At 47.5% G+C, this 26,332-nt stretch overlaps 1 protein-coding gene across 9 annotated transcripts in view; it reads left to right on the top strand.

Annotated features, from left to right (window-relative positions):
* Positions 1-26,332, top strand: part of phldb1b (pleckstrin homology-like domain, family B, member 1b) — a 238,366-nt gene that overhangs the window by 163,193 nt on the left and 48,841 nt on the right. For all 9 annotated transcript variants that reach the window (XM_055660545.1, XM_055660546.1, XM_055660552.1 and 6 more), the window contains one exon: positions 879-2,461. In XM_055660545.1, coding sequence (XP_055516520.1) covers positions 879-2,461 — 1,583 coding nt within the window. The remainder of the gene's footprint in view (positions 1-878; positions 2,462-26,332) is intronic.

The raw sequence follows: 26,332 nt of genomic DNA, 5'->3' as shown, positions 1-26,332 counted from the left end.
GTAAGATGCTCCACAACTATCATTCATTCCGTCTCTAAGACGTTGAACTCTCCTTTTCATGAAGTCACCCACTTGGTTCTTCCACCTCACCTCTTCAGTTACTTAAACCCCTGTCCAAAACTAAATTAAACTATGGTAGATATGGTAAACTAAACACGGTAGAGTCTGTCCTCACCTTCTCCATCATGGTCTGGTTTGGCTCGGCCACCAAGCACGACACCCGGAGGCTGCAGCGAATCGTCCGATCAGCAGAGAAGATTATTGGCTGCAACCTTCCCTCCATTGATGAACTGTACACTGCAAGGGCCAGGAAGCGAGCGGGCAAGATCATCTCTGACCCCTCTCATCCTGGCCACAAACTCTTTGAATCACTTCCCTCTGGAAGGCGACTCCGGACTGTCAAAGCTGCCAAAGCCAGACATAAAAACAGTTTTTATTCACGAGTAGTTGCTCTACTCAACAGCTAAAAGTCTGTAGCCTCCCTTTGATCTGGTGTTTTGTTGGTTCACATGCTTGATCAATGGTGTTTTATCATGAATGTTTTATTATTATTAATGTTTAGTGTTTCCTGAGTCATTCATAACTGTCATTGTATGTCATGTTGTTACTTGTGGGTGGAGCACCAAGGCAAATTCCTTGTATGTGAATACTTGGCCAATAAACTTACTTACTTATTTACTAAATGTGAAATTACCTGCATTTGCCTAAAATTGCTTCTCTGAAAAGTAGTGGTTTAATAGCTCCGTAAAGGATAACACAACTCCATGTTGCTGGCCTGGCAGTGTGGCCATATCCCTCAATTACAGCCATCCCACAGTAATATCACCGCGATGTCGGGTTATCCCAGTAACTGAACTTGTTCTGTTTCTTTTATCTAGATCCCGCTAATCTAGTAAATGGCAATCACCAACCTCCCCTTAATGAAGCCTCGAGCAACCAGCCGTCCAGATCCCAAGCCACTCCGAGTTCACTGGTCAGCTCCATTGAGAAGGATCTGCAGGACATCATGGACTCTCTGGTGATGGAGGACGCCACCACTCCCAGTAAAAAGCAGGCTGCCAATGTCCAGTCACCCTTGTCCCCAATGGTCAATGGCGGAGGGAGGTACCTGCTGTCACCTCCACTCAGCCCTGGTGCAATGTCAGTGGGGTCAAGCTATGACAATATGTCCCCACCATTCTCACCCCTATCGTCCCCATCGCCGGGCAGCAGCAGCAGTTGTACCAGCCATTCGCCAGGTGCCCTGGACCAAGTGGTACTGCCCCCCACTGTGCCTGTTCGCTCTTCCAGTTACAACCACATGGTGCAGCCTCCATCCCTGTGGCCAGTGCCGGGCTACAGTGGCGTGAGTGTGGACACGGCCAAGTGCAACGGGGTTGGTCCAGGCCTCCAGCGAGTGCCGGAGAGTCCTCGCGCTCACAGGAAAGTGCCCAACGTCCACGAGACTCCACCAAGCCCAACCCTTAACCGCAGAGCGTTTCCACCAGATGCCTTGAATTCAGCAACGATTAACGAACCCAGGAAGATGCCGGAAAGTTCCAAACTATCCCTACAAAGTCACAACGTGCCCTTGGTTGCCGTTAGTCCAGGTGACTTCAGTGGTGGGAACTCTAGAGGTCAAGTTGGTTCTGTCCCCGGCAGCCCGAGATCTGGGGTCAAGTTTTACCCATCCCCAAGCCCCAGGACCAAGGGAGGTGCCCTGCAAGATAGGTCTCCAAGCCCTTTCAGAGAGGCCAAGGAGACTCCCATTGACCGGTCCATCACCTCCAGCCCATCGCGGCTGACGTCCCCGAGAGGGTTCCAGCCTTTGGAGAGCTCAGGGTATGTCCACGTTAACCAGCCTGTCCAGTCACAGCCAAGAATCCTCCAGCCTCCCGACAGTCCCCGAGTGGGCAGAAGAAGCATCGAGAGCATGAGAGAGTTGCCTCCGTTAAGCCCTTCGATGACCAGGAGAGTTGTACCAATCGCCACCTTCTCAAATCTTCCAAGTTCTCCTCAGTCCAGGACCTCTCGAGACGTGGTCCACCACGACAGCCCCTCGCACCAGACCAAACTGGTCAAGGAGTTGCCAGAAAGCCCTCGGTTTAGACGCAAGTTTTCGTCCGGCTCATCTGAAAGGATCGAGGACTTCTCGCTGCTGAGCGTGTCTGGGTTGAGCACCTTGAGCAGTGGGAGAGGAGTGAGGGATCGCAGCCCTTCCCCAACCCTGCTCCCCGTCGAGCCTCCACGGAAAGCCTACGGGAATACTTTAACCCCAGCGCACAGCCTGTCTTCATTGTCCATCCCAGCCCCGCTGCAGAGCCCGAGAATGCAGAGGAAAATGTCGGCGGATGACAGGATGCCCGTGCCGCGACAACGCAAGAACAGTATTTCCGAAATCAGCGACAATGAGGACGAACTCCTGGATTATCACCGCCGGCAGAGAGAGGAACGGATCCGGGAGCAGGAGATGCAGATGTTGGTGAGCTGGTGATTCTCTTTCCCTTCAGCTGATAAACGGTGTTGAAATGTAGACCGTTTAAGAATAAGGGGTGAGCCATTTAGAACGGAGATGAGGAAACACATTTTCTCACAGAGAGTGGTGAGTCTGTGGAATTCTCTGCCTCAGAGGGCGGTGGAGGCCGGTTCTCTGGATGCTTTCAAGAGAGAGCTAGATAGGGCTCTTAAAAATAGCGGAGTCGGGGGATACAGGGAGAAGGCAGGAACGGGGTACTGATTGAGGATGATCAGCCATGATCACATTGAATGGCGGTGCTGGCTCGAAAGGCCAAATGGCCTACTCCTGCACCTATTGTCTATTGATACATGTAAAAATTGTCCTTTAAGATACATGATCAATCCTGACCTTGTGTATGTCCTATCAATCATTGTTTGATCATTTCTGCAGAGCCCTGGGCCATTCTGTGCAAAGCTGAATTGACTTGTTCGATTTCTTCATTGCTTTAAATTAGACACAAAAACGTGCGATGCCTGAATTTAATTAGCGAGATATGTTGCATTTCCATCACTGATGTGAACACTTCCTGTCAATTGACCCATTTTCCCTCCAATCCAAGTTTTTTATCGGCACTAATCCAGTGTTTCTAGGCAACAGAAAGCGTCTAATCTGTGTTGAATTGCATCCCTTTGTAGCTCACCTGATGGTCCTGTGAATATAGTTTGTAATGAGAGCCTGGTTCACTTTCCCTGCCAGCGAGTTTAATTTAGAGAACAGGCCCTTGAGCCCACGATCCCCGTACACTAAGTACTCGCTAGAATTTAGAAGATTGAGGGGGGATTTTAGAGAAACTTACAAAATTCTTAAGGGGTTGGACAGGCTAGATGCAGGAAGGTTGTTCCCGATGTTGGGGAAGTCCAGGACAAGGGGTCACACAGTTTAAGGATAAGGGGGAAATCTTTTAGGACCGAGATGAGGAAAACATTTTTCACACAGAGAGTGGTGAATCTCTGGAATTCTCTCCCACAGCAGGTAGTCGAGGCCACAGTTCATTGGCTATATTTAAGAGGGAGTTAGATGTGGCCCTTGTGGCTAAGGGGATCGGAGGGTATGGAGAGAAGGCAGGTACGGGATACTGAGTTGGATGATCAGCCATGATCATGTTGAATGGTGGTGCAGGCTCGAAGGGCCGAATGGCCTCTACTCCTGTACCTATTGTCTATGTTTCTATGTTTCTCCTACACACACTAGAGACCATTTACATTTACCAAGCCAACTAACCGACAAACCTGTACGTCTTTGGAGTGTGGGAGGAAACCGGAGATCTCAGAGACAACCCTCGCAGGTCACAGGGAGAACGTGCACACTCCGTACAGACAGCACCCGTAGTCAGGATCAAACCCGGGTCTCTGGCGCTGTGAGGCAGCAACTCTACCGCTGTGCTGCCCCAGTTATGGAGGACTTTGCGGTTGATGGAACCACCTGAAACAATGCTAGAGGGACCACCATCAGCAAGCTGTCAGTTAGAACACTTCCTACAACACACTCTGATTGCATTTTAGCAAAAAATTCATTGCTTTCGGGACTTACTGAGCTTGATAAACATAAACGCGTGAACACGTCTTCCTTCTGTTGTCCTTATTGTGCTCAACATTGGCCACATTGTTCATCGGAAGCAGATGCTGCTTTATTTCAGCTTATTGTTTCCTCTGGATAGTGGGGCCACCTGAAACTGTGTGGGCGTGCGAGTGTGTGTGTGGGTGTGGGTGTGCGGGTGTGTGCACGTGTGCGAGCATGTGAGTGTGTATGTGTGCATGTTAGTTTGTGTGTGTGTGTGTGTGCGCGAGTATTTGTGTGTGCGTGTGAGTGTGCATGCGAGTGTGTGTGTATGTGTGTGCCCGCGAGTGTGTGTGCGTGCGTGTATGTGTGTGCGCACGTGAGTGTGTGTGTGTGCGCGTGTATGTGTGTGCCAGCATGTGAGTGTGTGTGTGTGTGTGTGCGTGTGTGTGTGTGTGCGCGCGCGCGAGTGTGCATGTGAGTGTGTGCGAGTGTGTGTGTGTGCAAAGTATGTGTGTGCGAGTATGTGCATAAGAAACCTTCATGAAAACAAGATGATATGGATGTAGAGTGGTGAAGGGGGCAACCAAGAAAGATCCTGCCCACATTAATACAATGGCACTTTAAGCCACACTATGCCATGCCAAGTATTCAGCAGTACAAGAAATGCAGCTTATTTTATTATCCGGCTCGCTGTGCTGCAGATTACCTCATGCTGTGGGAAGTGAATTCAAATGTCACTGCATGAGGGAGCCAGAAGGCCCATAAACCATCTTGCTCCCACTCTGACCTGTTGGTGAACCTGGTTCCCAGAGTGTGGGAGACTTTCTCCATTAGCCGCCAACATGCCCACCTCCTCTGCCCTGCCCTGCCATTGCTGGTGAAGCAACTTGGGAAATGTTCCCAATTAACTGGGACAGGGGGGTGCAGATGTGACACAACCCACCCCCTCCGCCCCCCAACTCCCCCCCCCCCCCCCACCCTTGCCCTTTGACCCGCCATGTGCACGGCTGATGTGGTTACCACTGGCATCTGTGGAACATTCCCAATCCCCGCTCTGCATGGGAGAATTCTGCACTGAGTTTGTAAAACCCACAAGAATGCAGCTTTTAATTGAAGAATCCTGACAGCTGGACACGCATTAGTGAGTATTGGCTGGGAAACACGAATACCAGAGGGAAGGAGAGGAAACAGAGGGGGCGGCACGTTGGCACAGTAGTGTTCCTGACTGTCAGGGTTCGATCCTGGCTACGGGCGCTGTCTCTACTGAGTTTGTACGTTCTCCCTGTGACCTGCGTGGGTTTTCCCCGGGTGCTCCGGTTTCCTCCCACACTCCAGGTTTGTAGGCTAATTGGCCCTAGTGTGTGTCTCCAACAGTGTTAGTGTTAGTGTTAGCCTGGGCTTGGTGGGCTGAAGGGCCTATTTCTGCGGTGTATCTCTAAACTAAAACTGAAAGATCTACTTAGTTCACCCTCGTGTGTGCTGGGGGGATTAGATGGCAATAAGCCTTATCCATTATTGATGCAGGCACGATGGGTCAGAGCATTGTAGAGTCATACAACACAGAAACAGGCCCTTCGGCCCGACCCATCCATGCCAGCCACGGCCCATTTCAGTCTAAACCTTTCCTATCCATGAGTTGTTCGGTAGTTCAAGTCCAAAGTCACCGTTTCTCTGAAATAGTTGCCTGTTCATTCCCTCCACAGTTGCTGCCTGACCCGCTGAGTTCCTCCAGCTGTGGGTGACCATTGCTTCTAGCTCCTTGTGTCGTTGTGTCTTGTCCCACAGAATGAGGGATTCTATGATCCCGGAGCCACACTCAATCTATGCCAGAAGCTCGTCTCACATAATATTTTCCTCATGGTCCTGCCAGTGGAAATGTGACTCATGGAGATCTTCCCACATCTTGTAGCCATGGAAACCGTGTGTTTGTTGTGCTGGATGACAGGAGAAACCCAAAATGTAATCATGCATTGTGTAGCCAGTGTGAGCCGGACGGGCTCTGTGTGTTACTTCCGCTGCTTTCACCGTCACCTCTCCACCGTTTCTGCACTCATTTCTTCCCTTCTCCACTTCCATGGACGTTGGCAGATTGTTGAGCTACGCACCCAGGGAACCTGGATATCTGCCTGGTGTTCCATGGCAAATAGGAAGTTGAATAGAGCTCGGGGGGAAACAAGAATTGGGGTGCAATCCATAAATGCTACGTACTAGAGTGTAGATTGGTTGGTATTATGTATTGGGGTACACTTCTATGGGAGGTAGATATTGGGGTACACTTCTATGGGAGGTAGATGATGGGGTACACTTCTATGGAAGGTGGAGGTTGAGGTACACTTCTATGGGAGGTAGATGATGGGGTACAGTTCTATGGGAGGTAAATGATGGGGTACAGTTCTATGGGAGGTAAATGATGGGGTACACTTCTATGGGAGGTGGATATTGGGGTACAGTTCTATACCATGAGTTTGGGTTTTTTTAAACTCGGGAGAGCTCCTGAAATGAACTCGTACCATGGGACAGGGCTTTAACAGGTCCTACAGATGTAACCAGCAACAAGGTTCTTTTGGTTTGAGGCATAGTCACTGTTTTAATGTCGGAAGGTGATTTAAGTAAGTACGTTTTATTTATATAGAACGTTTTAACTCAACTGGCATTGACACATAAAATAGATAATAAGTTTCCATACAAACCATAGAAAAAGGTTTAAAAAAAGAAAGAAAATGGACACAACACATTATAGAGTTGAACACAAATGTTCCAGGGCCAGGTTCCAGTCTGGGGTAGACCCTGTTTGACAGGAGCTGTGGCTGCCTCTGTTAGATCAACGTGGGACGTGATGTTTGTGCCAGCCACTAGAGGGGAGGTTCCGGATGAAAGCTTCACAAGAGCGAATGTGTTTCGTAGCAACTCATGGAGCATCTGTCAGTGGCTGACATTTGGAATGAATTACCTTTCACAACACCTGGCTCCTCACACCTGCCATTCTTAACGCCACATTACCTGGCTCCAGGTTCACATCCTGTTAAAGTGATTAGTTGCTCTCGCTTGTCACCCCTTCTAATGACTAACCTTTCTGAAGCAGCCTGCTGCTGATGTTTACCCTTTGCCTCGAGTGTAGCCCAGCTCAGCGCTGCATTTTGTTTCATATCCCACACCTCTCGTATCCAGGGATGTTGTAAATCTTTCACCCAGAGAGTTGTGAATCTGCGGAATTCTCTGCCACAGAAGGCAGCGGAGGCCAATTCGCTGGATGTTTTCAAGAGAGTTCGACTTAGCTCTTCGGGCTAACGGAATCAAGGGATATGGGGAGAAATCAGGAACGGGGTACTGATTTTGGATGATCAGCCTTGATTATATTGAGTGGCGGTGCTGGCTCGAAGGCCTACTCCTGCACCTATTTTCCATGTTTCTATGTAACCACTAACATCAATGCAAATTGTTGGTGTTGGAGCAGTCCCTCGGTTTACAATGAGAGATTGATCATTTATTTTGCTACAATGGCCCTGACTGCCTGTGTTACAAACCAATGACGTACACAGCAATTTTCCACAATGCCCTGTGTACATTGCTCTCTATACACAGGAAATCCAAAACGTACATCATGCATTTCACCCTGACTTTTCCATTTTCAAATTTTAATTTAAAGACCATTTTCCAGGAACGGATGCATTCCGTGAAGGGGCTGTCCCACTGTACGAGCTAATTCAAGAGTTCTCCCGAGTTTCCTCTGATTCGAACTCGGAGAATTACGGTAATGGCCGCTCGTAGGTATTCGGGGCTCTCGTGGACATTTTTCAACATGTTGAATAATCTTCACGAGCTTTCCGCGCAAGTTTCCCGAGTACCTGCCGTTAGCGTAACGAGCCGCTAAGAGACGTCCCTGAGCTCCGACGTACCCGCTACGTATATTCCACGTGCTTACCGCGAGTTTGATTTTTTTAAACTCGGGAGAGCTCTTGAATTACCTCGTACAGTGGGACAGCCCCTTAAATTGACTCGGGGGACTGGCTGAGGTTTTGTAAAGGACAAAGAAGGATATTTAAACATTTTGTTTCCTGGCATCTTCCACAGAGCCAGTTTTGAAGCATATTCAATCATCCCAGTGGAGCAATCATAGACCATTCCCAGGGTTCATACAGTTGACATTCTCATTCATTGGGCAGCTTTGCTGTCACTCACTATAATTATCTGTCATTCTGATGTGCAGTCCATGGATTGGCTACAGTGCAGGATTGCAACTACTTACAGGTCCTGGCAGCTAATTACAGCAGTGTGTTTGGGACAGGACCCTTCCTTGACCAGACCAGCTTGTTGTATCCCGCTGTTACCATCAGGAGGTTGCAGCTTGTGGCTTTGAGGGACAGTTGTGCAAGTGTGCATTGTTCTCCTGTCTGCTCGTACACTTTCAGTCTGAAGAAGGGTCTCGACCCAACATCCAGAAATGCTGCCTGTCCCACTGAGTTACTCCAGCATTTTGTGTCAATCTGCAATTCCTTCCTACACTGCTCATGCACGGAGATATCCGCAGGGGCCAGATCTGCCCATTCAAAGGGCTCGCTATAGTGACGTCAACTCAGCTGCTGACTGCTCAGCTCATGACTCAGAAAGTCATGTCTGAAGATGGACACAAAAAGCTGGAGTAACTCAGCGGGTCGGCCAGCTTCTCTGGAGGGAAGGAAAGTCATGTCTGAAGCAGTTTATATCAAATTTCAAACATTATCTACAACTGAGTCCAAGCCCTTTCTTTAGTCAGAGGGCGGTGAATCAGTGGAATTCTTTGACACAGACGGCTGTGGAGGCCAAGTCAGTGGATATTTTTACGGCAGAGATAGATAGATTCTTGATTAGTACGGGTGTTAGGGGTTATGGGGAGAAGGCAGGAGAATGGGGTTAGGAAGGAGAGATAGATCAGCCATGATTGAATGGCAGAATAGACTTGATGGGCCAAATTCTGCTCCTATCACCTATGACCTTGTGACCTTATGGACCTTGGTAAAATTAGGGTCAGTTCAACCACTTTTATTTTTCGCAAGGTCTGTAATGTATTGCACAAGGGGGGAGGTGAGGGGAGGATGGAGGATGGGTTGGGAGACACATTGAAGTACTTGAGGAAACTCGTAGCAGAGGTATGGAGCAAAACGCAGCCAAGAAAGCTAGGAGAGGTGCAGTGGGCCGAATGGCCTCCAGGTCATGATGCTATGACTTTGAGGGGTAATTGAAGATCAAGCAACAAAGTTTGAGCCTTGATCGTGCCGTACGAACTGTAATTCCTCTTTGCTCCATACAGGAAGATGATGCTGGGTTAAATAGCCAACGTCTAGCCACAAGGGAGGCTGCACAGTGAGTGTGATCTCGGGTGTGGGGGGGGGATCAGACTCAGTTCAGTTTATTGTCACGTCGACCGAGCTACAGAGAAATGCTTTTGTCTGTGCCCTTTGGCCTGTGTCGGGACCAAGACGCAGTGAGATTGCCAGGGTTACAGGTGGTGATTATGTGAAAAGCCGTCGTCTTTAAATAGAAAGTTAGAAACAGATGTTGCTGTTGCACATGTGTGCCTGGCTGCTGTACTGCCGCAAGGTTTACAGAGCGATGCACAGGGAGTTCTGGTGTAGGAAGGAACTGCAGATGCTGGTTTAAACCAAAGATAGACACAAAATGCTGGAGCAACTCAGCGGGTCAGGCAGCATCTCTGGAGAAAAGGGATAGGTGACGTTTCAGGTCGAGACCCTTCCTCAGATGCTTTCAAGATCTACAGAGAGAACTTGGTATCCAAGTCCATAGCTCCCTGAGAGTGGCAATGCAAGCAACATGAATGGTAGAGGAAGTGTATGATATGTTTGGTTTCATAGGTCGGGGCATTAGCCTTGAGCGATATTGGTCGGGCTGCATTTGGAGTATTGTGTGCAGTCTGGTCACCCCATTTGGAAGGATGTGGCTTAAGAATAAGGGGTAGGCCATTTAGAACGGAGATGGGGAAAAACCTTTTCACACAGAGGGTTCTGAATCTGTCGAATTCTCTGCCTCAGAAGGCAGTGGAGGCCAATTCTCTGGATGCTTTCAATAGAGAGTTAGATAGAGCTCTTAAAGGTAGCGGAGTCGAGGGATATGGGGAGATGCAGGAACGGGGTACTGATTGTGGATGATCAGCCATGACCATATTGAATGGCGGTGCTGGCTCCAAGGGCTGGATGGCCTACTCCTGCACCTATTGTCTATTGTCTATAGGTGCAAAGTAGGTTTAGCAGAATGATGCCTGGATTGGGGAGAGGTTATACACATTTGGATTGTTTTCTCAGGAACGCCCCAGGTTGCGAGGAGACATGAAGGAATTAAAATACAATGATGAGGCGTAGATACAGTAGACGGTCACCTGAAACATCACCAAACAAATGCTGTCTGACCCACTGAGTTACTCCAGCACCTTGTGTCTACCTTTGGTATAAACCAGGTCCCTTTTATTATATCCTAAATTAGATAGTCAGGTGTAAGGAGATAACAATCGCGTCAATCCTCCAGATGGAGCTAGTGAGACATGGTCTAGACTAGTGGACAATCCAAGAGACTAGGGTCAGGAAGGAGTTTTCAGTGACTGACCCACCACCAGTGTGTGTTTCTCTTCCACTTGGGCAATCTATGTGACCACAGGGACCTCTTTAAAACAGATGTTGTTTAGTTTACAGATACAGCGCGGAAACAGACCATTCGGCCCATCGAGTCCGCACTGACCCAGCGATCCCTGTACATTAACACAACACTACACTGGGGACAATGTCTACATTCATACCAAGACAATTAACCTACAGAACTTTACGTTGGGAAGAAACCAAAAAGTTTTATTCGGAAACCCGCGCAGGTCACGGGGAGATGGTACAAGCAAGCACCCGTAGCGTGGATTGAACCCGGGTCTCTGAAGCTGTAAGGCTGTAAGCTATGCCACCGTGCCGCCCATATTACCTTGAATGCCCACAAAGCACAATGTAATAGTAATAGTAATAGTAATGTTTATTTATATAGCACTTTTAAACAAAATCACTTTGAACCAAAGTGCTTTACAGAGATTGATTAAACTAATTGAATAGATTCAATGTCAATAAATCCATATAAAATAAAAAAGAAAAAGAAAAAAGACACAGAACAGAACACTATTATAGAAATCAACAAGAAACGTCCCCCCCACAGCAGAATTCACTGTAAGGGAAGGCACTAAAAATATCCAGTTCTCCTCCTCATAGTCCACCCGAGGAATGTGATATTGTACAGTTGTGAAAGCTGCTGATAGACCACTACACTTTGTGCAGAGCACCCTAACCTTACAGGCAATGGGGACTGAATGTGCGTGAAGTCAAGGCTTGGACTTCAGAACAAGACACACTGTCCTGAATTTCTGCTTCCTTTCCCCACCCCCATACACCAGCCTGCTTGACGTTATTCACACCCAGCTCCACTTCACACTAGCCTTTCACTCGGCCTTCCAGGGGATTCAGTGCCCCAGTTAGCGGGGGTGGGCATGGTGGCGCGGTTGGTAGAGTAGAGTTGCTGCCTCACAGCGCCAGGGACCCGTGTTCCGTGCTGATCTCTGGCGCTGTCTGTGTGAAGTTTGCACGTTCTCCCTGTGATTGTCTGTGGGTTTCCTCCGGGTGTGCCGGTTGCTTCCCACATCCCCAAAACCTGCGTGGGTTAATTGGCTTGTACAAATTCCCATCCATTTGTAGTGGGGGTGGATGGGATAGTGGGAGAACATGGAACCGAGTGTGAACGGGAGATCGATGGTGGGCATGGACTACATATTTTTCGTTTAGTAGCCAATTAGCTCGTCTCCAGACTCTCCCTCTGTGGGGAAATGTGGCTGACCAACCTGCAGAATGAAACTAAAACTATCTACGTTTCCATCTAACATTGGAAAAGGCCGCTAGAACTCTCTGGTCCTCCTGGTGACCACCCTGGATCGTGTGATGAGGAAAACACCGACCTCCCAGATTACAATCAGCTCTTTCCTGTCCCCCGCACAGTTTTCACTCTCTTTTAAGTCGACTCCTCCATTTGCTGCTTAATCTGCTCAAGATGAATAACTTGGCCTAGTGGGGATTGTGCAAGGAGATGCATCTGTTCCAGGCAACGTGTTGTGATTCGTGTGGGTGGTGGAGTTTCACTTCCCCGGTTTAATTGTGTAGTGGATCTTCCAGAAATTCTCAAATTAGATGCTTGAGCCAGGATCAATCACTTTCCCGATCCAATCAACTATGCCTGAGATCTCACAGTCACAGTATTCTCACAGCTGCTACAAATCTCTAGCTTGCTCTGTTGCCTGATTGGAATTAGTTTAGTGATACAGCGTGGAAACAGGTCCCTCAGCCCGCCGAGTCCATGCAGACCATCGATCACACATTTAACAGACAATAGACAATAGGTGCAGGAGTAGGCCATTCGGCCCTACGAGCCAGCACCGCCATTCAATGTGATCATGGCTGATCATCCACAAGCAGTACCCCGTTCCTGCCTTCTCCCCATATCCCCTGACTCCGCTATCTTTAAGAGCCCTATCTAGCTCTCTCTTGAAAGTATCCAGAGAACCGGCCTCCACCGCCCTCGGAGGCAGAGAATTCCACAGACTCACAACTCTCTGTGAGAAAAAGTGTTTCCTCGTCTCCGTTCTAAATGGCTTGCCCCTTATTCTTAAACTGTGGCCCCTGGTTCTGGACTCCCCCAACATCGGGAACATGTTTCCTGCCTCTAGCGTGTCCAAGCCCTTAACAATCTTATATGTTTCAGTGAGATATCCTCTCATCCTTCTAAACTCCAGAGTGTACAAGCCCAGCTGCTCCATTCTCTCAGCATACGACAGTCCCGCCATCCTAGGAATTAACCTTGTAAACCAACATTCATGCTTGTTCTGTTATCACACTTTCTCATCCGCACCCTACACACCAGAGGGCAATTTACAGAGGGCCAAGTGCAGGGAGAACATTCAAACTCCACACAGACAGCACTCGAGGACAGGAGTGAACCCTGGTCTTTGTTGTTGTAAGCCAGCAGCTCCTTAACCAATCTTCTAGTCATCTTCCCCAATGTCGAAACGTCACCTATTTCCTTTGCTCCATAGATGCTGCCTCACCCGCTGAGTTTCTCCAGCATTTTTTTGTCTACCTTCGATTCATTTTTTTGTCTACCTTCAGATCATTTTCATCTGCAATTTCTAATCTAATGCCGGGCCCTATCATAACCTCGCCAGCCAGGACAGAAATGTCAAGTGGTTATTGGCAAGGATTTGTCCAATGGTTAATTGGAGAATGAACCATCTCCGATTGTCAAAGTGCTTTAGGCAGGAGTTCATTCCCAACGCACTTCAGAACAAGTGGCAACATTAGTTTGAAAATAACAAGCAGCGATTGAGCAGCACAAGGTCATGACGTACAGACTGGGAGTTCCTGTCCACTGCCTCTCCCCACCCCATCTATTCATGTCATGTTGCCACAGTCAGCTGGCTGTTAGTGCTTGTAGCCCACACATGCGGCTATGTGCGGGTGGGTTGGAGGGGCCCGGGACAGCTGAGATGATTGAGGAGGGGGGGAGGTGCAACAAGGGATCGGGGGTGGGGAGAGCGTGTGCGGAGTAACAATCGGACCAAGGAGCAACAAAACCTTCCAGAGGAGCAAGTTGTTGGGGCTCTCAACTCAGCGCTGTATCTGTACGATGGAACACACTGCCGGCCCGGCAGCTGAGAGGACAACACGGGACAGAGGCCACAATCGCACTGACAATGGCTGGCTGAATCTGCTCACTTACGCCAGGCAAAACATCGGCTGTAACAAGGATTGGTTGAAGTTTGCTGACACATTAATGAAGGTAATCAAGATGGAATTTGGGAAGTGGGCTACATTCCTACACAATGGCCGGTTAGGGCCAGTCCATGAGTTGTGTGTGTAATATTACATGTAGGAAGGAACTACAGATGCTGGTTTAAACTGTAATGTTACCCGCAGAGACTGCTGTAACACTCCGACCCTACTATTACAATGAGCTTGGCTTTACTACAGAATAGTGATCACTTCCAAAAGATTATTCTTCACTCATGCCTGTTTCAGCTCGAGTCCCCACTTGCTCAGTTTCCCTGACAATTGTAACTCCTTGGTTCTGTATCAAACTTGTAAATCCTATTTGTGTGGTTGCTGGCACTTCTGTATCTGTTTTGTGGCCCAGAGATTAGAACAGTGTTCGACTCTCGGAGGGAGGGAGGGAGGGAGGGAGAAGTCCAGCTACCAACCAAAATATTGAGGGCGGTCACGGTGGCGTGGTGCAGCGGGCGGTCACGGTGGCGTGGTGCAGCGGTAGAGTTGCTGCCTTACAGCGCTTGCAGCACCAGAGACACGGGTTCGATCCCGACTACGGGTGCTGTCTGTACGGAGTTTGCACGTTCTCCCCGTGACCTGCGTGGGTTTTCTCCGAGATCTTCGGTTTCCTCCCACACTCCAAAGACGTACAGGTTTTCTAGGCTGACAAAAGTGGTGGAGAAACTCAGCAAGTGGAGCCAAAGATGCTGCTGCACCCACTGAGTTTCTCCAGCACTTTTGTCTGCCTTCGATTTTCCAGCATTTGCAGTTCCTTCTTAAACAGGTTTGTAGGTTAATTGGGTAAACATTGTCCATGGTGTGTGTAGGATGGTGCTAATGTGCGGGGATCGCTGGTCTGCACAGACTCGGTGGGCCGAATGGCCTGTTTCTGAGCTCAATCTCAACACTAAAGTAAACTAAACTGTTGAAGTGTAGACTTGATTCAGGACTTGTTTAGGAGCAAAGAACTGCAGGTGCCGGTTTATACCAAAGATAGACACAAAGCGCTGGAGTAACTCGGCAGATCAGGCAGCATCTCTGGGGGTAAAGGAGAGGTGACGTGTAGGGTGTATGTTTTTAAGATTATAATTCCCTTTCTCAACACTAGAATGTTTCAAGTTAACTTCTCATCTTTGTGAAACGCTCATGTAAGAAATGAAATTGTACTGACAATAAGATATGCAACTTTAATGCCTCAGGCCAAGAAGATGATGAGAAATTCCTTTGTTGCTATATTAATACAGGCATTGCTTTTCAGTGTTGTCATTTTAAATATCTATTTAAATCTGTTTTGAGCGGTTCAACAAGTTCATGTACTGTTTAGACAAATAGAAACCATACTTGCGTTGCAAGCTCAAATCTAATTGAGGAACTACAAGGTTCTTTAGGATAGATGGTATCTGAGTGTGATCCACAGACTGTGATTATCAAGGACATGCAGCACAAAATTAGGACAGGTCAAGGGCAGTGTTGGTGCTCCAAACTAAATCCTTCCCAATGCACTTTTTCCACAGCCTGTTAGATATCCTCCATTCATTTCTCTTCACAGTATTTTCGAGCTTCCCCTTGGTTATCCCACAATCACTTTGTGTGTTCGAGAGTTTCACAATCTCACCACTTTGTGCGGGAAAGGCCATTCTGTTTTCTGAAAACAGCTTACTTCTCTAACTTCAAGTAACCTTTACTTTCCCTCTCTCTCGAAGGGCCGATCCCTCCCCCTTCCCTAGTTATTTCGATGTTATCCCACTCAATGACTTTGTCCTCATTTTTTCACATTTTCACCACTGTTGGCCATTCTGTTGTAAAACAGCTTCTCCTAGTTTTACAATGGTCTCTATTCTGCCCCCCTTCCCCAGTTGAAGTCCACATCCTCATTTACATTTTATCTGTTGGCTTGTTGTAACCTTCTCCTAGCCCGGTTATTCTGTCTTGTTTGTTTTCACACCTTGCATTTCCTTATCTCGGTATCTCCCTCTCCCCTGACTCAGTCTGAAGAAGGGTCTCGACCTGAAATGTCGCCCATTCCTTCTATCCACAGATGCTGCCTGTCCCGCTGAGTTACTCCAGCATTTTGTGTCTATCTTTGGTATAAACCAGCATCTGCAGTTCCTTCCGACAACAATTTGGGGCATATTGGGAATGATTGTGAAGGTTTGATACAGATATTCTCTGGGGGTTTACAGGCAGGAATCGTATAATGAGGTACAGGGAGTTTATTGCCACCTGTACCATGAGGTTCAGGCAAATGCTTTTGTTGCGTGTTAACCAGTCAGCGGAAAGACAAGACATGATTACAATTGGGTGGCACAATGGCGCAGCAGTAGAGTTGCTGCCTTACAGCGCTTGCAGCACCGGAGACCCAGGTTCGATCCTGACTACGGGTGCTGTCTGTACGGAGTTTGTACATTCTCCCCGTGACCTGCGTGGATTTTCTTCGAGAACTTCAGTTTCCTCCCACACTCCAAAGACGTACAGGTTTGTAAGTTAAATGGCTTGGCAAATGTAAAAAATGTCCCTAGTGGGTGTAGGATAGTGTTAATATGCGGGGATCGCTGGTCGGCGCGGACCCGGTGGGCCGAAGGGCCTGTTTCCATGCTGTATCTCTAAACTAAACTAAACATCGACCCATTTATAGTGTATAGATCGATAAGAGTTGAGATTGCAGATTGTGGAGTGATTGTAACATGAGTTTGTGGCTCTGCGGCTGTGGTTAGCATGTGAATAGTCGCCTGGTTTGGGCGTCATCTTGGGGACATCCCTGGAAGCAAACTGAGCAAGTGGTTCAGATAATCTAAACCAAATATCTGCCACGTTGGAGATAACAACATACTCTCCAAATCCACCGATGGTTTACCCAAGACTAGCATCACTGATTTACTAATCAAGCGATCCAGACAGTCTACATGTCCAACATCAGGTAACTTGGAGTGAGATGCCGACTCAGATCACGGGATTCAGTGGTTTACATTGTTGACAGTGTAGTGAGGGTGACACGGTGGCGCAGCGGGTAGAGCTGCTGCCTCACAGTGCCAGTGACGTGGGTTCGATCCTGACCTCGGACGCTGTCTGTGTGGAGTTTGCATGTTCTCCCTGTGACTGTGTGGGCTTCCCTCAGCTGCACCAGTTTCATCCTAAACGTGCGTGTTTGTAGGTTAATAGGCCTCCTTAAATTGCCCCTTGTGTGTCGGGAGTGGATGAAAAAGTGGGATAACATAGAACTAGTGTGCACGGGTGTTCGATGGGCTGAAGGGCCTGTTTACATGCTGTATCTGTAAACTAATCTCTAAACTAAACAAATATCGGACGCATGGGAGAACGTTACAGATTGTAATTTAATTGACAAGTTTAACTGCTTTACATGCGAGATTGGATGACATTAAATTACAGACTGGAATCAAACCAAGCGATCTGGGTGGGTTCTGGAGAATTGTGCATTTTCACACGCTTCCTATACCGATTATGACATTGGCTCAGTGGTCACAAGTCATAGGAGCAGAATTAGGCCATTCGGCCCATCAAGTGTATTCCACCATTTAATCATGGCTGATCTACCTCTCCCTCCTAACCCCATTCTCCTGCCTTCTCCCCATATCCCCTGACACCCGCACTGATCAAGAATCTGTCAATCTCTGCCGTAAATATATCCATTGGGGGTACTTGACTTAATGTAGTAGCAGTCGATATAAATAAAGAATTATTAATACCAATCCACCATTTATATTTTGGTTATAAATCTGCCTATAATTAATGAAGATTTCAAACGATGTGAGTTGAAGTTTCCATGTTTGGGGGTTAAGAATGCAGGGAGAGGTACGCCTTAGAGGCTCCTGATGCTATTTGACATGACATTGTGGTTGTGTGTAAATGCAGTGAGTGAGTGATTTTGAACAGCATCACAGAGACAGATTGAGCAGAATGACCTTCTCCTGTGTAGCCCCCAGCGTCCATCCCCCAGTCCAGGGGTGGGAAACATTTTCACGTTGGAATGCCGCATTAAGTTAGCTGTAATCTAATAAGGCCGCATCCAAGAAACTTCAAAATGTACATTATTTTGTTAAAATAGCCCTCATGACTTACTAATGTTTTAATCGTGGCCGTCAGTCAGGGAGGATTATTTTGTTTAATCTTTTTTTAACTTTTTGGTGTTTTAAATGCGTTCATTTTAAGATTAAAATAAAAATAATAAATTAAAAATTAAAATAAAAATTATAAAAGATGAACAATATTAATAATAATAAAAAGATTCATTCAAAAGGCCGCACTTAATGGATTGGAAGTGCGCAGGTTCCCCACCCTTGCCCCATTCCATGTTTACAATTAGGGCTTTATTCTCTGGAGCGCAGAAGGTTAAGGGGGGACTTGATAGAGGTTTTTAAAATGATGAGAGGGATAGACAGAGTTGACGTGGAAAAGCTTTTCCCACTGAGAGTAGGGAAGATTCAAACAAGGGGACATGACTTGAGAATTAAGGGACTGAAGTTTAGGGGTAACATGAGGGGGAACTTCTTTACTCAGAGAGTGGTGGCTGTGTGGAATGAGCTTCCAGTGAAGGTGGTGGAGGCAGGTTCGTTTTTATCATTTAAAAATAAATTGGATAGTTATATGGATGGGAAGGGAATGGAGGGTTATGGTCTGAGCGCAGGTATATGGGACTAGGGGAGATTATGTGTTCGGCATGGACTAGAAGGGTCGAGATGGCCTGTTTCCGTGCTGTAATTGTTATATGGTTATATGGTTACACTACTCTCTGCCGAGCACCTTTCCTCTCCCCAGCCCATCCTGGGGCCATGAGTAACTGAAGGGCCTGCCCCACTTGGTGATTTTTATCGGCGACTGCCAGCATCATTGACTGAGGTATCAGGTCACCAAAACATTAGCGGCGTGATGATGACACATTGACACACGATGTTTTTTCAAGTGTCGCAACATTTTTTTGTCGCCACTGGGTTTTGAAATGTTTAAAACATGTTGGCGACTCGGATTGGGCACCGGCAGTCACTGGAAAAATCAACATGTGGCACAGGACCTTGAGGTGGCAGTGCACCCGCCCCCGTCCCATTGTGTGCTGCTCCACCCCTGTCCCCAGCTCCACCTCTCCCTCACACACCAGCTGCTTCTGCAGCTCCACAGTGAGCGATGGAACAAAAATACTTCCAGCCAGCTGCACAAACTGCAATAAATAGTCCGAGTGTCCGTGACAGTTCCGTCTGGGCCTTCACATTAGGGTGCTCATTGGGAAGGGTTAGTGCTTTCCAACACAACACCTGGCAACTGCAACATTTAGAGAGATCAGACCAATGTTTCAATGAATTCAATTACATGGTGGAAACTTATTCTGCAATTGCTTTATCTCCTGTCAGTTGCAAGTAAAATAGAATCTCCCTTTCCCTCTCCCTTCCTCTCCCTTTCCATATTCATCTCCCTCTCTCCCTCCCTGTCTCCTCCCCTCCATCTCTCTCTCCCTCTCCCCCCATCTCCATATCCCCCTCTCCCTCTCGCCCTCCATCTCCTCCTCTCCATCTCCCTCCCTCTCTCTCTCTCCGTCTCCCTCCTAACATGCCATGGTAGCAGATGAGTCGAGCAATGGCCGTCTAGGAAGCCTGAGGATGCTTAACTGAGCTAACGTCACAATTTCCTATAATAATAATAATACTAGTAAAGTCCCTGTCCCACTTTCCCGAGTTACTGACGAATTCTCCCGAGTTTTCCCCTTGATTCAAACTCGGAGATGCCGGCCGTAGGTACTCGGGGCTGTTTTTTTTACTCGTGGACAATTTTCAACATGCTGAAAAAACGTCCCGACTTACCTGATGCCCCGAGTGCCTCCGGCTGGCATTACGAGCCGCTGCTAAATATCTACCGACTCGCTCGGAGTTTGAAGCAAGGGCAAAACTCCGGAGAATTCGTGAATAACTCGGGGAAGTGGGACAGGGGCCTAACCGTGACTGTATCTGGCATAAGAGACAAAAGACTGAGTTGGCTCAGGGAACAAGTTGTAGACATTGCAGTGGCTTCTTGCAATCCATGGTTTCTGGCCAGCATTTCCTCTGTTGTAGTGATAGCATCTTAGGCAAATATTCACATTCAGATAAAGCTACCCTGTTAATGGAATTATTTAGAACGGGTTAATTTGTTGTTCAGATAAGATTAACCATGGAAAATCTTGTGAATTGCAGTAGCTCTATTTTAACCATGAGGTAATTCCAGAAACTGTAGATTACCCAGGACCAACATCAGCTTTCATTATTGGTTTAATTAGTTATGTGGGATACATTTATGATTTTTTTGTGATTACCATTCTGTGGATTCAGATACATTTTGGGAAACAGCAAGAGGTTTAGGACAAAGGCAGCCTGTCTTTGTGGTTAAGACACAACATGCTGGAGTAACTCAGCGGGACAGGCAGCATCTCTGGAGAGAAGGAATGGGTGACGTTTCGGGTTGAACTCTCTCCAGATCCCAAGGGTCCAATGGCACTTTTTTGTCAGATGTGTGAAGTGCAAACACACAGTGACATTATATTCATACAAACAGTCCAGTAGAACATCATCAAACAAGCCCCAATTAGCAAGCGTGAAGAAATAGTCTAGTCATCCTGCTTGCAAGAAGTGCCATGCATGGTGCCATTATCCAAGTCCAGTCCAAGTGCAATGGAGTTTCTGGCTTTAGTGGCCTAGATCATAAGATAATCAGATCTTCCTTAAGGCCTTAAGATCACAAGGCCTTCCTTAGGATCTTGGTTTCATCCCACAAATAATACATCCAGGATTACTGTTCCCATTCCCATGTTTTCCTTCACCCTAGACGATGCTGACAACTTCAGTGAGCAGAGGTACCTCAAGGTGCCAGAGTTACATGGACAATCTTCACCAGAGGAGAATTGGACCTTTGCCCCTGATGACTGATCCAATGGGAAAGGATCCTTTGCCACAAAACACAATGAAAAGATCTATTTCTACAAATTACCAGCACTGTGGAAAATGCTATAAAGTAATAACTGCAATACTAATGCAAAGTGTTCTTAGTTCACTCAAAGATAGTCCGTGAAGTTCACACTTCAAATTGTTGTGTAGAGTTCCAGAGCCTGATACATGTTGGGAAGATTCATTCCTGGTGATTCCTAGTTTGTTTTTTGTGTAACAACTGGTGGATAATTCCTCATGGACATTTGGACCCAAGTGAGATTGTCTCACCCTGGATATTTCAAGCCAAGAAGTGATCTTCAGTGAAGTGGGCTCTCTAACTGTGTCCACATTCAGGGAAACATGGATAAAGGAAGGTGAAGTGAAAGAATTCCTAGCAGTGACACGGACAGATTGGCTGGCAGGCCGTGACAATTTGTAAAATACAGTGGGATAATGCTGTGTCTCAGCTGTGAAATGTTGCCCTTCACTTGACCCCGCGGCCCCTCAACCACACCGCATTCCTCTCGTGTTTCACGGGGATGTGGACGGTGTCTGGGAAACTCCTGCGTAAAACTCTCAATGGAAAAGCAGCGCGTATTTAACGAGATTAAACGTCCCTGCAATAAACGGTGAATTCCCAGACACTCCGCTGCATGGGGGTTGTATCACCATCATGCCATTGACTCTTGATGAGGCAAGCATGTGTCCCTTCAACCTCTGGCCCATTTACTGGCATCCATGGTTAGATTTGAGGCTTCTACTCATTCCTACTAGACCCACTGGGTTACACCAGCAAATTAGATAATGCTCCAGATTCCAGCATCTAGAACCTCTTGTGTCTCCAAGTTCTCATCCAATTACAGATATCGCTTCCTGAAACATATAAGATTGTTAAGGGTTTGGATTTGGACACGCTAGAGGCAGGAAACATGTTCCCGATGTTGGGGGAGTCCAGAACCAGGGGCCACACAGTTTAAGAATAAGGAGTAAGCCATTTAGAACGGAGATGAGGAAACACATTTTCTCACAGAGAGTGGTGAGTCTGTGGAATTCTCTGCCTCGGAGGGCGGTGGAGGCCGGTTCTCTGGATGCTTTCAAGAGAGAGCTAGATAGGGCTCTTAAAGATTGCGGAGTCAGGGGAGAAGGCAGGAACGGGGTACTGATTGGGGATGATCAGCCATGATCATATTGAATGGTGGTGCTGGCTCGAAGGGCCGAATGACCTACTCCTGCACCTGTTGTCTATTGTCTATTGTCTATTGGCTCCACCCTGCCAGACTGAGCTCCTCTTGTGTTACCAGATGCCTACAGCGGGGCCCAATGTTTAACATCTCTCCTGTCCCCGGCAACAGTATCTTCTTACTTCAGTTTCAGTTTAGAGATACAGCACGGAAACAGGCCCTTCGGCCCACCGTGTCCGTGCCGACCAGCGATCACCCCGTACATGAACACTATCCTATACACTAGGGATTATTTTACCGAAGACCTCTATGTCTTTGGAGTGTGGGAAGAAACTGGAGAAAAAGCACTCAGTCACAAGGAGAACGTGCAAACTCCGTACAGACAGCACCTGTACCCTGGATCCAACCCAGGTCTCTGGCACTGTAACGCAGCAACTCTACCGCTGCACCATCGGGCCTCCCCGCATCTCACACTTATTCATTCTATTCAAAGGCCTTTGTGATGCTCAGTGGCTGCATTTTAAATGGTCCCCTCCTCTCATTCCTTCCCTTCAAGTTTCAAGGCTGCACACAGTAACAGTGGATAGTTCCAGCAGTTCCACGGGCAATGCAGTCTTGCCCCGACATTGCTAAAGATCTCCAGCAACGTACGTTCCCGGGAGATGCTGGAAAATGCCAACTGCTTCTGACGTGGTATTGTTGGGTAGTTTTAAAGCAGAGATTGATAGGTCAAGGACCTCCAAGGCTGCACGGAGTGGACAGGAGGATGGGGTTGAGAGACAAAAATAGATCGGCCATGATTGAACAGTGGGCGTGGGTGGAGGAGGGCGATGGTTCGCTGGATGATGTCTGGATCCGGACAAGAGGCGATGGCTGGAGGCCCGACAGCAGCCTGGGGCTCGCCTGGATCGGGGCACTGCTCCAGGAGTCCCAGCGGGTGGACCTGACGTGGCCTGCAGCGGCCAGGGTGCGGTGCGGTGGGTGGGGGCAGCAATGGAACACGGCGACACGTTGCTTGGCCAGGCCAACTCTGCAACGTCACCATGACAACGGGCCTTTAGGGGGAGTTTGAACGTAAAGGGCCTGTCCCACTTGTGTGTCATTTGCGTGTCACGCAGATGGCGAGCGAAGATTTTGTGCATCCCAAAATCCTGGGGGCGTTGCCGCGCGCGACTGCCTACGTCACCACGCACGTATCATGTGTCGTGACGCGTAAATGATGTCGCGTGAAAGACACGCAAATAACTCCCAAGTGGGACGGGCCCATAAAGCAACTTGGAATTTGAAAATGTTGGCAAATCCTGGCGACCCTTGTATATTGTCTCCGGGGACTATTTCTACACACTTTGACTTAATCTAGGATAGTGCTTAATGTGTAGTAATACTTTGCTGAACTGCATGCAAAAAAAATAAAATTCACTGCACCTCAGTTCATGTAACAATGAAATACCATTGCACCATCGACCCATTGCCCCATTAATGTGAGCTCAGTTCTACAACATAAGGAACACAACTAACATGTTCTGGTATTTGGAGCCTAAACTATGGAGCCGTTGGCGATGCAGGAGGGAGAGGCAGCCTAATGATTAATGAGTGACCAGCAACATGTCTGGAATGTCCCTGTGGATTCTCCCATGTGTGGCCCTTAGCTCCGTGGGAACATTCACTGCCGTCCCACTGACCTGACCGGCCAGCTTCGTGACTCAGCAGCTAGTAAAATATAAAGGAACTTCCTCATCTCCTGCCTGGAATAAATGAACCCAGTTGGAACAATGATCATGGTGGTTTATTCTCTCAGCCTGAACGCACTCTGATTGATCGCACAGGAAAAGATGGCAGTACAAGGTGTCTTTGTTTTAAACACTCTTTGCATTAACTTTCCCTGCAGCTGCAATGCTGATTCACTATATTACGCCCTCTGGTTATTTTTCTCTCTCACTACCAATTGTACTTGCTTCATTTTGGACATATATATGGTATGATTTATGGGCGGCACGGTGGCGCAGTGGTAGAGTTGCTGCCTTACAGCGCCAGAGACCCAGGTTCGATCCTGACCACAGGTGCTGTCCATAAGGAGTTTGCACGCCCCCCCCCCGTAACCTGTGTGGGTTTTCTCCGGGATCTCCGGTTTTCACCCACATGCCAAAGACGTGGAGGTTTGTAGATTTATTGCTTTGGTATAAATGTAAATTGTCCCCAGTGTGTGTAGGATAGTGTACGTGTGCAGGGATCGCTGGTCGGCACGGACTCGGTGGGCCGAAGGGCTGAATCTGTAAAATAAACTAGACGAAATTTGACTGGATATCAAAGCTTTTCACTGTATCTTGGTACAATCATAAAGCAATGCCAGCAGCAATAAAATTACTGAGGGCAGCAACACTTAGTGTGGGCGGCAATAAGATCATAGTAATAACAAGGGAACCTTGTACATTGGAATGTGAAGCTGTACTCTCTATAGGTTGATGGTGGTGCTGCTTGTATTGTTCAATAAACAAAAGGTGTGAGTTTGCATACATAATAACAGCTCGGGTTAGCAGTGAAAGGGATATACTAATGAACATGGGTACACAAAAATGCTGGAGAAACTCAGCGGGTGCAGCAGCATCTATGGAGTGCTATCTCCTCATACTAATGAACATGGCTGTGAAACATTCAGTTGCCTTGCAATGGTGTTCAATGTGTAGAGGTTGTACTGAAAAGTATGTAAAAAACATTTTGATAGCAATGTAATTCCCAGATTGCTGTTCTTGTTCAAACCACTGGAGATCTGGGCACATACTTCAGGCTAAAAAAAGACACAAAGTGCTGGAGTAACTCAGTGGGTCAAGCTCACTCTCTCTCTCTCTCTCTCTCTCTGTCTATCCCAGCCTGGGGTAAATGTACCTCCAGGGGGTAAATTTGTTGATTCTGGATTTGTACATATTGTTTCTCATTGGCTGACTGTGTTTGGTTCTGGTATACGGGTATCTGTTCATCATTAGTTGTCTATAAATAAGTGGAATAACATTGTTATGTGCTATTAAAGTTGCCAGCGGTAAACGGGACGAAAAAGGTTGGGAATAACTGCTCTAAAGCAACCACGCCTTAAAGACACATCGACGTTAGCTGGAGAATGCGGTGACTGCTGTGAAAGTCAGGCACCTGACCTCGGCTGCTCGCTCTGGTTGGCGATAGTCACGTCACCTTCGGGAAACAAGGGGCAGGGAGCAGTGAAGGAGCGCTAAATGTGCTGACAGGTTAAGAGCAGTAACGAAGCAAGGTTCAGCTCCATGCGTGAGAGACATGCCCTGGGAGTTGTGTGGATTTTAAATCTTCTCGCCATTAAATGGACCTGCAGATTCACAAGGTTGCGGGAGCTGGAATCATCGATCGATCGGGCGTGAGTGTCTTAGTCCTGAGGACAGCATGAAACATTCCTCATTAACTCTTCAACTGCTGTGCGGTGTTAGTCAAACCTCATACTCGAGTTAATTGCTCTGTACATGGCAAATAACGATAGGTTAGTCGGATAAATAGAATTCCTGGGAGGAATGTAGAGACCTTTTAAAAAACTAAATCTACTGTTGAGGAATTGAGATGAAGCAATAAGTGGGTTCATTCAGGGCTGCACCAGCAGGGACTGAGCATGAAGGAGAGCAGGGTGTGGAGAGGGGAGTTGCTTGTTGATGACAACTGAGGGCATTAAAAACCCACAGCTTCTAGGACAAAGGGCAAACTGAGAGAGATGAGAGGTCTCACAGGTTTGAAATCCTGGGAGATTCAGATTCAGATTCAATTTTAATTGTCATTGTCAGTGTACAGTACAGAGACAACGAAATGCATTTAGCATCTCCCTGAAAGAGCGACATAGCAATGATTTGAATAAATAATAATAAGTGTCCCACCAGGGGGGGGTGGTAGGCAGTCACCGAGGTACGTTGTTGAGTAGAGTGGGCAAATAAGCTGACCTGCTGGAGAGCGCCCTCCGCAAGAGGTCTTTGGATAGACTTGAAATCCTGGCGTTGGGCATTTTCACCACCCTCTGAAGGGGAGACAGAGAGTTGCTGAGTGCAACTGTGATGCAGTTGGTAAGGATGCTCTCGGGTTGATTGAAGGGGAGCAGTGAGTGCTGAGTGCAACACGGCAAGGGATAGGAATGAGGAGGCTGGGAAAGGAACACAGCTCTGGCAGAGAACAGTAAGAAGCATGAGTATTTGGTCTCAACTTCAGAGAGATTTGTCTGCCACAGACGGCTGCGGAGGCCAAGTCAGTGGATATATTTAAGGCAGAGATAGATAGATTCCTGGTTAGTATGGGTGTCAGGGATTATGGGGAGAAGGCAGGAGAATGGGGTTAAGAGGGAGAGATAGATCAGCCATGAATGAATGGTGGAGTAGAGTTGATGGGCTGAATGGCCTAATTCTGCTCCAGAAGGAGTTCAAT

Source organism: Leucoraja erinacea, chromosome 32 (genome assembly GCF_028641065.1).
Source record: "Leucoraja erinacea ecotype New England chromosome 32, Leri_hhj_1, whole genome shotgun sequence".
Classification (NCBI taxonomy): Eukaryota; Metazoa; Chordata; class Chondrichthyes; order Rajiformes; family Rajidae; genus Leucoraja; species Leucoraja erinaceus.
Note: the sequence above shows the minus strand (reverse complement) of the source record. Positions and strands in the feature narration are given on the sequence as shown.